Source organism: Telmatherina bonti, assembly GCF_933228915.1.
Source record: "Telmatherina bonti genome assembly, chromosome: 14".
Classification (NCBI taxonomy): Eukaryota; Metazoa; Chordata; class Actinopteri; order Atheriniformes; family Telmatherinidae; genus Telmatherina; species Telmatherina bonti.
The window spans coordinates 17,556,392-17,568,780 of NC_136612.1; the positions used below are offsets into that span (position 1 = coordinate 17,556,392).

At 39.3% G+C, this 12,389-nt stretch overlaps 1 protein-coding gene across 1 annotated transcript in view; it reads right to left on the reverse strand.

Annotated features, from left to right (window-relative positions):
- Positions 1 to 8,994: 8,994 nt before the first annotated feature.
- grin2aa (glutamate receptor, ionotropic, N-methyl D-aspartate 2A, a) overlaps positions 8,995 to 12,389 on the reverse strand; it is a gene marked incomplete at both ends in the record, with an annotated part of 159,303 nt that continues 155,908 nt past the window's right edge. The window contains one exon of the mRNA XM_079253342.1: positions 8,995 to 10,962. Within this exon, the coding sequence (XP_079109468.1) occupies positions 8,995 to 10,962 (1,968 nt within the window). The remainder of the gene's footprint in view (positions 10,963 to 12,389) is intronic.

The following is a 12,389-nucleotide window of genomic DNA, read 5'->3' on the forward strand; positions in this document are numbered from 1 at the left end:
TGTAATTTACAATTAAAATATATGAAATAAACACATACCACATGTACATTTTATTGGTTAGAATTTAAACAATTTTAATGTAAATCTGAACTGAAAGCAATGCAATTCTATTGTTTTTATAACTGCAGTTAAATAGTTAAAAAAAAAGTTCTAGAGTTCGTTTCATTTATGCTACATCTATACACACTAATGTAAATGCATTATAGAGACATTTAAAGTTACAGACATGTAGAGCAGTTCCACAGAGACAGGTTTCAGAAGACAGTGGGAAAAAAGTGAGACTTTGAGGCTCATTAAATAATGAAGGGCTCACCTGCATCATGCGTTGTTGTTAAGCATGATTCTTATCAACTTTGGGGCTCCCACACCTTGTCTCACATGTCTGCTGCTCTCATTGCTTTTTGTCTTTTAAGGCATAATGTTGCAGCTGTTTTGGTGCAGCTTTTTTTTAAATTGTCAGACTGCAGCCTTCGCCACTGGGTCTCTGCAGGCTAATATGCTTTAGTTAGTGTGTAGAAAATCATTGCATAAAGTAGGCTATGCACTTAAAACATTTCTGAAAATTGTATGAAACAAACAGCTAAATGGGAAGAAGTGGATCTGCTCAGATGGCTGCAGGGCCAAAGTCACTCATCTTCACAATGAAGTGAATTCAGGGGTCATAAAAAAGGTAGAATTTAATGGTTACATTAAGCGTTTAGTTTTAATGTGTGTAAACTGAAATGAAAGATTATAAAGTCTAATGCTGTTTAATGTTTTTTTGATGACACAAATGAACTGGTTTAATAATCTACATGGTGCATGTTTGAATTTCAGCAAAAGTATTTAGGAGTATTTAAGAAACTTGTATTTTTCATGACCTAATTACGAGCCATTTGGAGTAGTCAGAAGGTGTTCGATCATAAAACACCAGGGAGTCAAATCAATGGTGCTTTTGTCCATTTTACTCCTGATTTCTTCCCTCTTGGCTATCCTTAAAATAGCTGTGAATAATCATATGTCTTGTCAGTGTGTGTTTATTTATGCTCAAGTTTGAAGAAGGAAAATCAAATCAAAGATTTCCAATTTTAAGTTTTAAGTTTCCCTGCTGGAAAAGACACACACTTCACATCCTAGACACATTCACGTACAGAGGGAGAGCCGGGAGGAGCTGCCCGAGCCAATTGTTTGTCTCTGTGAGTCAAATGAGAGGTGATTTTCAGAGAACCAAAGAGGGGAATGGAAAATGACAAAATAAACGAGTGCTCTTTTCTCTATCTTTTACCTGCCCCTCCGCGGAAGAAGAATGATCTGCCAGCGTGTTTTTGTCCAGCTGGCTAGAACATAAACACACACACATTTTCTCATCCCCATACTCTTCTCAGTGAGGACCACACTGCTGTTGCTTCTGTGAAAGTAGATGAATGACACCCCCCCCCCCCCTCCATGCAGTGCCTTCACCAGTCTCTCACATATTCCACAACTTCCAATCGCTAGCTTAAACCACAACTAGTGAACAGTCCACAATCATCAGAGAGGGGCTTCTTTTCTTACCTGAGAACTCAGCAATTTTTCATTAATTTTCACTGGGAGGTGATGCATCATCTTGAGCATATGTTCTGTTTCTGTTACTTTTTTTGCGCAAAATAAAAGCAATATTTCTAAGTTTCGACAAACAAAGGCTGTGATTTGTAGGTTTTTCCATTGAACGGTGTTTAGAGCATAAGCCTCAGCATAAAATGTCATATGGCTGACGACACTAAGAGAATTGCGGCTTATACAAGTTATAGTAGCATTATTTTAGGGTTTTCTGCTTGCTGTGGAGAATTTGCTACGGCTTTTCAAAGCTTTTCTCCCTCATTTTCTTTTCTGAAACTCTGAAATTTGCTGTTGTTTATTCCACACCGCGTCATCTTTACTGGAAATGAACTGGTCATGACCGCCCCCATGTCATATCTGGGGACACGTAAATGCAAAAAAAGTTTCCATTACACTTTTGAGATATATTTCTTTTTTTTTTTTTTCTAAATCAATTTCTGTATTAAAACATCTGAAAAACCACTTAATGAGTGTAAAATTTCTTTAGCGATATTTTAGTCTTTTTTAAAAATTTTTTTAATGTAGGTGGTTCCATTAGCTTTATTTATTTTTTATTTTTTCTCACTTATTAGCTGTTGATGTTGTTATAAACTATCTGGTATCTGGCTCAAGAGCTAATGCACATTTGTTGTAACAGGAAGATTTGAACTTAATTTGAGGCCAAGATGGTTTTCCAGACAGACATCTTTACATTATTAGGTTGTATCAAAGAACAACTTCAGCTTTAAAAATGTGAAGTGCAAATCGACTTACAGCTCTGTTAAATACTATTTTTACTCAGCAGCTCTGATACAAAATCACAGTTTAAAATCCAACAATATCTGCAATAAACCAAGATTTATTATTATTATACTGTTGAATCAGAGATAAGTGAAGCAAGCTGGTTCAGACATTTTTATCTGCATCATCTGAGAAGATTACAATAACCTGATTCAACAGATGGTTTGTTTCAAAGAACCACATGTAAAATGTTTGGTCTTTACCATATCAGGTTGATGTAGAGGAAGGCAGTTCATGAAAATGCCTTCAGTGTCCTTCTTTGTACTTCAGGAAGAGTAAGCTGCCTATACTCGTAAAACAGATGTTAAGAGCTTTAAGACATACTGATTTAGGAGCTTCTTATGATGACTAAAAAACCTGGATCACAAACTTTTTTTTTTCCTTCTCCCGTTATTTATTGTTATTTGGCCCGTGATGGTATTTTCTATAGGTTTGAAAATCAGCTTTTTTATTCACCCTCCCTCTTCTGAAATATAAAACAGCCACAGACTACAGCTATCATTTACACATTTACTCTCACGGAGGCACTTCCTGTGCACTCACATACACACCCATATGCTGAGGTAGCATAAAGGAATTATATATACATTATTTTTGCAAAACATTTTCTAATCATATTCTGTGGCATAACATAGCTGTTAGTTTTTTGAAGTTTTATGCTGCCATTCTCAACCTAGTGAACTTCAGAATACACCAACATTTCTGTCACCACATCACAGCTACAAAAAGTAGCTGTGATGTGGTTTTTTGCCTCAGCATCTTCAAGTGTTCATAACCTGAGGAGCCTTTGGCATGATGCAGTTCAAAAAGAGGAACAACTGAAGGGAAGAAAGTGGAACAAATTCCAAATCCAAGGCATCTTTACCACCCCCAGAAAAAGATAAAAAAAAAAAAAAAAAAAAAAACCAAGAAAGTTTATATAAGCACAATAAACGTCCTGTATGATATCTTTTGGTGCTATTCATAGATGGAACGACATGATTTTCTCAGTAACAATCCTTAATGTCCAGTATGCCTGTAGCACTGATGATGCCGTCAACAATTCATTTTGTGCAGTGACCAATGTGCTGAGCATGGTCACAGCTTGAGGCATAATTAGCCTGTTTGAGAAAACATCCTACTCCATCTGTACATCTGTGTTTTCCTCTTGGTAGTCTGCGTGCATGCCTATATAACCCTATATTCAGGCACTGTGGCCATCTGTTACAAATATAGAAGTGGCTTCTTCTCATCCCACGAGTCTTGATGCTATCCTCTCTGAGCTGAAGAAATTCTTTTTGTAACCTTGTTTGAGTGCTTTACTCTTTAATTACAGTGCTGATCAGTTACATTACCAATGCTGCATAAGCAGTTATTGTTCTGCCTGTTAGACCATTAATCAATATAATAAAAAACAATTGCTTTTTTTTTTTTTAAATAACTCTAATAAAGCCAGATTATGAAAGTGATGTGACTATGTCAGTCTGAATGTGAAACTCTTATAGGTTAATACAGTTGTTGTAGTAAGAGTATGAATAATTCCTCCATGTATACACTCAACTAAACTCAATGAAGCAGAGATCCAAGTGTATTATCATAATTTGCCTTTATTTAACCTGGAAAAGTCTAATTAAAATCAAAGATTTATTCAGCAAAAACATATTTCCCTTTGGATTGTCTCTGCTGTAGTTGTAAACCTCTACCAAACTGTTGCCCAATATGTGAACAGTGTCTGTCCAGTGTTAACCAGTATAAAGTGAAGCAGTGGTTTTAGTACAGGTACTTCAGACACAGTTTCCAACATGTTTATTTTGTCACAATGTGGTCCTCTGTTGTCAACATCCTCCACTTAAGGGAACTTTTTTATAAGAAAAAGGCAACAGAAAGATATTTGTGGCGTACATTTGCTTATACTTACATTTATGGTGAATGTTTTCTCACAATGTCCACAGGTTCAGAGTTGGAAATACTTTGGTCAGCAACTCAGTCACCTCCCTTTGCACGAATGCTGTGTCGGTGATGGTCCAAGTATTGTAAATGGCCAAACAGAACTTGAACAACATCTTAGCGACTATGCATGTAACCATACTCGTTATTTTGCAGCTGATTGTGGCAAAAACTGTGTTTTTATATTTAGAGAGAAAGTAGCAAAGAATCAAAGGAGAAACCTGGCATTTGCCACAAACGCAGAAAGAGTTTCCTTATCTTTGGTTGTGCAAATGGTTTTTAGTCACGAGATCATTTTTATTCATCTGCCCACAGGTATGAAAAAACACTAACACCTCAAAAAAGTGGATCAAAATTTGTTACTGCAAGAAAAAAAGATGATTGTGTAAAGCTTAGACATAAACCTGTACACAAAGGCATTAATAAGAATCAGCGTAATGACAAGCGGATGGTCTGATTACTATGATTTTCTTGATGACAACTTAGGCTTACCACTGAGTCTGTGCCGCTTGCAGAGACACAAGTGTAGCATCAACACATTTAGCGGCAAAATAAATGGAATCGGTGCAGAATCAGCCGGCATTTTCTCTCATTTCCACTCCGATAATCTGTTATCTTCACCTGACAAAAGAGATTACGTTTCCACAAGGTGAGAAAAACCCGTTGTGACAGGACATTCTGACAGGACAGCGAGCCTTGTGAATGGTGAAATTTTATTCTAGTCGCTCTACAGAGAGAGAAAGAGAGAGATAGAAAGAGAGAGATAAACAGTGCCACTGTACAGAAGAGCTCTTGTGAAATTCACACAAAAAATATTGTTTTTACTCTTTATAATTCTCCATGATGATGTATTCCAGTATGAATTTACAAGCGATGTTTACAGGTGTCATTTCTAAATATATTCAAAATAGTTCCTTAAAAGTCTTTGAGGAAGTATTAGGTTTTTTTTTTTTTTTTAAAAAAGGAAAAAAAAAAGCTCTATTCTTACAGCAAACGATAAAGAAAGAAGTCTTGTATCTTTGGAGGGATAGCAGACTCAAAGTAGAGGGTTTATTTTTCTTCTATCTTCTTTACATTTGAAGTCCTGACTACACATGAAGAAGAGGGACGAGAGAAGCAGAGCTGGTGATACAGTAATTCTCACCTGCTTCCGGTGGAAGAGCAAGGATGCCCCGCATCGCATGCCAAGCCCTGACCCCCGGCCTGCCCCTTCAATGGACAAAATTGCGGTCTGATAACAACCAGCTGGCCAATAAGGAAGATGCACAGGGGTCGGGTCCTTGCCTTCTCCCCCCGAAACAGCAGCAATCTTCATTGTGTTAAACACAGATACATTTTTTTTCTCTCAAATATGTATATACTCACACCTGGTTACAACGCATTATTGATCATAACATCATAACCGAATGAACAAACAAACAAAAGCAAAAAATAAATAAATAAATAAATAAAATAAAAAAAAAGGGAGAAACATAACATAAGAATTGTTACATCTAGGGTTGCATGCCATCACCTCATTATTTATCATTAAATGTAATTAAAATACATTTTTGCTATTAAAAAGAGCAGGGTTGTCATCACAAGGGTTTGTCTGAGAGCATTTAGGTGTGTGTGTGTGTGTGTGTGCTTGAACATAAAACAGCATCGGTTTACATGAAAGTTCTGTAAAAGCAGAACAAATTGAGCAAATTGCCAGTTCATAAAACACAATGGTGCCATTTGATATATATATATATATATATATTTTTTTTTTTTTTTACATGTGCATATTGTTCACTCATCAACTTATGCAAGCAGCATGTGGAGATAAATATGATGAGAATAAATATGCAGATAAAGATGCAAAACAAGGAGAAATGTTGTTCTTCAATCAACATTGGGTAAGCTGATCGGGAATCAAGGAGAGGTTCACTGCTCTATCCCAGGAGTACAAAACAGTGAAAAGACAGTGGTTATTAAAAATGTTTAAGATGGAGCTTCAATTGGAACACAGTGGCTAATGCAGTCAAGTCCCATTAAAAACCATGGAGAGGAAAGAGAGAGAGAGGCTTCAACATCAGTTTTTTCCATATTTTGGGATGTTGTGTAACCTCATTCATTCTGTTTAGGGTGTCTGATTTGGCAAATTGTAGAATTGCACAAAATGCAACCGATGCTGAGCAAAAACCACCCCAACCCCACACCATCCTCCCCTCTTTCCCTCCATCTCTTCCTCTTCTTGATTTCCCTGGGTTGCGTGAGTTCAGGCGCAGAGCCGAACTGGAAGACCTTGGACTGGTAAACATCAGAAGGAGAAAACTTTGATTCTGCTTTTTGGCCACCATAATTTTTTTTCTTTTTTTTTAAAATGTTATTTTCTATAAAAAAAAAAAAAAATGATTAAAATAAAAAAAAAAACAAAAAAAAAACACACTTATGACCTGATGCCACTGCTCCTCCAAAATACGCAGAATCCTCCTGAGGTATTTCATTTTATATAATTTGGCTTTGTGAATCCAATCAATCAAGCAAATCAACCAGTTAAGATGGTTTCATGATCTTTTTTTTTCAGCTGTACAAAGTGTAAATGTTAATACTACAAAAAAATGAAAAAAAAAAGTGTATTGTGGGCACAAGTGGAAATGGAAGCATGTGCAAAGTCTTTTCTGCAATCTTTCTCTGAGATCAAAAAGAACAAACAAACAAAGAAATGCTTAAACAATCAGATTAAGAACCAAATGGTCTGTTTAACATTTCAAGTTTACCCAAGTTCCACTGTGCACACACACCTATCAGTCCTCACAGATGGATACGTGATTGATGAGTACATATCACTGGAGCCACCTTGGTTCCATCCAGCTTCTCCCGCCCACCCCTTCCCACATTCCACCCAAACAACACTACAAAGGTAAACAAGAGATCCATCTAGTCTTCATAACTTCGCAAAACCCTGGTTGATTGCAAATCAACGTGCAATAGATTATCAAAACTCCTAAACATGATTCCCACTTAGAAAGTAGTGGTTACATACTACATATGATCAATACTGCTGCACCAACCCATCAAAAGTAAACTTTACACAAAACCAAATAAAATTTAAAAAAAAACAAAAACAAAAAAAAACAAAACAAAATGAAGTAAAGTTTTCTTTCATTATTAAACACATTAATGTGTTACCTTCATAAAGGAAGGGAAGGAGGAAAGAAGGTAGGAATCGTCAGTGTTTTTCATGGCTAGATACCCTGTTTCTCATTGGCAGGGAGGTCGTGACACAAGAAAGAGAAACAAAACTAAACATATCAACGTCCACTTCCAGCAGTGTGGTGATGGACACAGTTGTCATCCTTTATCTCCCTTGTTAATCTCATTTTTGCTCTCTTCCCTTCCATCACCATCATGCTCTTTCGCAGCCACAGTATGGCACAAGTTTACTAAGCACAAAGGTCAAGAGTCAAAGTTTCGATTGTACAAATACCCATCCACCACATCAGGCAACACATTGCCTCTTTCGAAAAAAGTGAAAAGAAAAACATGTAAAACATGTCTGACAGTGTACTTTGTATTTTCTCTTCTTTGACAGAAATAAATCAACTCATGCAAAATAATCTACTACTCCTGATGATATTTTTCAATAAGCTATGCTCTTTTCTTAAAAAAAAAAAAAAGCAAACGTGGGAGAGAAGTTTTAAAACTAATGGCTATTGTGCTACCAAATAAGCAAACACTAAAATCCTACATAGGGGGATCCAGATGCCAGAATCCCTTATAAATCTTATAGCTCAGTAGAATAAAAAAGCAATACTTTGCAATTATTTTTCTATGTGCAGTGCCACAAATGAAATGCCCACCATTTGCCTCAGGTTTCCTTACTTTTCTTTCCCTTTTTTTATCAGTCATTATGATCAGTCTGTAAACATTATTCTTAAATAGCACCTACATACTCTCTTCTGGTCTCTGTGCTCTCTTGGCATGGGCTTAACACATAAAACCACATTCTGACCAAACTTGTAGCCCACTTTTGCCACAAATGAGTTGTTGCTCCACTGTGTCATTCAGCCATGCACTTCATTCTTCCTTGTCTCTCCTCTTCCACTAGCAGGTGTCTGAGTAGCCATATTTGTCAGAGTAACAAGCAGCAGACCGTTGGACTAGCTCACTGTGACACCTCTGCCCTCCTGGGATGCCTCCATGTCTGGCCCACCCATCTGGTCGCCCTGTCAGGCCTCTTTGCCTCAACTAGTGAACCCAGAACCTGACAGAGGAGGTGGAAAAGAAAGAGGAAGAAGGAGGGTGGCTGATTTTTTTATATTCTTTTTACCCTTACCTCCTTAACTGGCTCTTCAAACATTTCAAGCCCATATCAGTCGGTCCTTTCTTAACAACTGTTGCAGGTGTTCCAAAATGCTATACGCTTTCCAAACCAAGTAATGAAACTGCTCCTGTCTCCTGTCATCTTCTTAACCATGTATACCTTATGGCAGAGTGCTGGCAATGCATCCAACTCATTGGTAAATGGGAGAGAATGGACAGAGATGGTGATATCGTCTGTAAAGAGAGAAGCAATAATACCGTTGCACCCAAACGGGCAGTTCTTTTCAATTACAATGTCAAAGAGAAGAAGAAAAAACGTAGTGTGGCTATGGCATCCATTAGTGGATAACATAGTTGATAAATTATAATACAAAGCCAGAGAGGAGTAAGAAGGAGAGAACACAATATTTCTTATATCAACTAAACATCTGACTCCAGACTGGGAATTTTCTTATACACCCGTCTATTGCTGAACTGGGCTGAGTTTAGAACACCCCGTGGGCCTGGGTATGCACTAGTCTTATTGGCTGAGTAAGGCATCACATGCTCTTTATTGTACATGTCATTAGCTATCCGCCCGTCCCTTGAGCAGTATGAAGAGGTGGATTTGACGGAAGAGCGGAGATTGTTCGCATCGTTGCGTGTTTTGATGGGGGCTGCTCCTAGGGCTGCCACAGGAGAACCTACTGCCAGCTGTTTGTAAATATCAGAGGAGCTACGCCCATGAACCAGTCTGCTGCTGGTATCATCCCTCAGCGAGTGGCTGAGGAAAGGGTTGTCCGAGCCATGGGCCGGGTACAGGGACTTGCTCCTCTTGCTTTCCTCAAGGTTGTGGTTAAACAGCATTGATTTGGATCCAGTGCCAAACAGTCTACCAGAGTAGGGACGCATGCCGAAGAGGTTCGCATACTGCGAGTCAGATGCGGAGTCCAAGAAGCGATCTTTCTCCTTGAGGCTGACACTGCGTGCTGGTCGGCCTGGGTCCACATCCTTGGGCTTTTCAAGCATGATGTTGTCAAAGGAGTGCTGACGACTCAACCTTAAGCGGTTTCTCTTTTGGACATGCGGCCCATCTGTTTGTGGCCAGTACAGACCAAACATTTCATCTGGCTGCTGCTGCTCTTGATGGTGCAAGGTGGGACTGACCAATGGGTCTGCAAGGAGCTGGTCCTCACTAATATCGTACAAGTTGGCTGTGTGAAGGCATGCCTCACAGCGATTATAAGGGGAGCGCGTGCCAGAAGCAGAGGAAGTCGCAGCAGGGGTGTACGGTCCTCCTGGTGGGTAGCTAGAAGTCACTTTGGACAAGCAGGAACGGCAGTGTGTCTGTTTGTAGCGATCAATGGATTCATGAGGGGATAGGGAAAGGTTTTTCTCTTTCAGGCTGTAGTGTTTTGAGTAAGCTGAGTCTGGCAGGAGATCTGAGTCTGTGTGATGCAAAGGTGAGGAGTTCAGATGAATGATGGGCTGCTCACACTTCCTGTAGTTGTCACTGTGGTCGGAGTAAATTTCAGGGTAATCCAAATCATCTGCAGCAAGGCCGTGACTCTCGCGGTAGTGAATGGGGTCTGAATGGAGGCTCAGCTCCCGGTCTGAGTCAATAGTGTAGATTTTCTCTCCTCCTCCTCCTCCTCCTCCTCTTCCAGTTTGGTTGGTTCCGCTGCTGCCCTGCTTAGTTTTTAAGTAGGACAGCTCCACCTCACTGCAATCCCTTGGGTATTTTGACGTCACAGATCTTTTTTTTAAGTTGTCCTTGGCTTTCAGGTGCTTGTTGTTTTCTGGGTCCTTGTAGGAGGCTGCCCTGCTTGAACAGTCGGATATGTCGGAGTGGGCTGCGTCTTCAGGGAGGTAGCGCTGTGTCTTCATTGACATTCGTGGGTCTGGCATCAGCATGTCAGGCATCGGCCCCGGTGGCACAGAGCGGAGTGTGTCCACTGACTTCTTCCACAGCGTCCGCGGTGGCTTGGCATTGGTCTGGACTGCGTCAGCACTCACTGCTACCTCCACTGTGTTTGGATTGGCATCATTCAGGGTCAGGGGATGCTGGCCACCCTGGAAGATATAATTGTTAAGGTGGTCTTTGTGGCGGTTCGCAAGATAGGACTGCAGGTCACCGGTGTCTCCATAGATCATATCTTTGGGAGCGTAGCTGCGGTTATCAGCGTAGATGAAGTTACCCTTCTCTGCCATCATGTCCATGATCATGGGGCCAGCTGAGTGCATGAATTCTCGTTTGGGTGAGTTCATGTGGGAGCCACCCAGATTAGACATGTTGGTCATCTGTTTGGCAGATTTAATGAGCTTGAGCATTTTGTCCTGAGGGCTGAAGTCAAGATCTGTCTTCTTCTTCATGTCAATGTGGACACCATGGATGCAACTCCAGATTCCCTGTGTGAAACATAAGAACACAAAAGGTGAAGGGAAAAGAAGTGACCAGATATACGAATGAAGTCAGAAAGGAGAAAGAAAATGGAGAGATACACAAAAGAAGAAAAAAAGAGATGTACACAGGGACAAAATAATGATTACTTATATGTATTAACCAAATATATCCATGCACTGTAGGTTTTATCAAAATGAATTAGTTTGGCAGGGTCTCAGCAAATCACAGTAAAACTGTTCTTTGAAGCATTATTAAATGAGGCCATCTTTCATTGTCGGAGAAATGCACCTGCTGACAAAGAAAGTCTGACTAAGGCCCAGAGTACTGGTAGAAATTGAATTTGTTTAAAATATGACTCTTCAAAACAACCATATTCCATTGAGTTAGGAAGACAATGACATAGTAAGTACGACAAATTGGGAATCAATGCTAAAGACATTAAAGCAAGATAAATTTAGCCAGCAAAAGAATAGGTCTTTCACATCAGCATATATTCATCAAAAGCAAAAGAATGAGAATTCTATGTTTTTGAAAAGGGACATATACAGCATATGATGCAATGCTATGAAACCATTCCTTTGGGAGCTCCATTAATTTGATCTATTTTCTATGACTGCATTAAAACCCTGTGTAAAAATCAAGCAGTGCTCTATACGAAGAGTTTTCTGAAATGAATAACCAAAGAACAGCAGCGTCCTATGAATATTTGGTCATATGTTATGTTTCTTTTACCCCAAATATGTTTTGAAGAACTATTTGAATTTTGACCTAGGCATCCACCATTTTAAGCTTTAACATTTAGAAACAGTTCCAAGGTATTTTACATATAATTTGTTAGTCTCATGACAATTTAAGATACAAAATGTGTATTTTACCCTAAATTACTCATGAAAGTGGCTTTGGATTAAACTATTTCTCAAGAATTTCACCTTATCCTAAACTCAAAGTTTGGTTTGCCCCCCTCCTATAACTTCTGCATACAAAGCTACACTGCTTCAAAAATAGTGCAGAGACACTGCAGTGCTTTTAGGGATGCATGTCCATGTCTTCTGTTCTCACACACAACCAGAGAATGCTGACCTTTTAGCAGAATGAGAGCGAATGCATTGATTAAACCTTAGTTGCTGTGGTTTCACCCAAAAAACATGCCGCAATTAGGGTCTATTTTTGTCGATATCCAGGGCTGCCTCGTGATCCCTCCTCGTGCTTACATTCCCATCCCTCCCTCTCATCTTCCTCTGTGCAGCCCTCCCTTATTTCCCTTGTTTCAGTAAGTGTCTTGGTTTAATATTAGCTCTCTGTCTCTGCTTGAGTGTGAGAACATGCCTATGCTACTCCTTTATTCATATGGTTGAAAATACAGCGCAAACAGGTCTAAGTGCAGCTTCAGTCTGATGCAGCTGAAACGCTTCACTTCACCTCATAGCCTTCA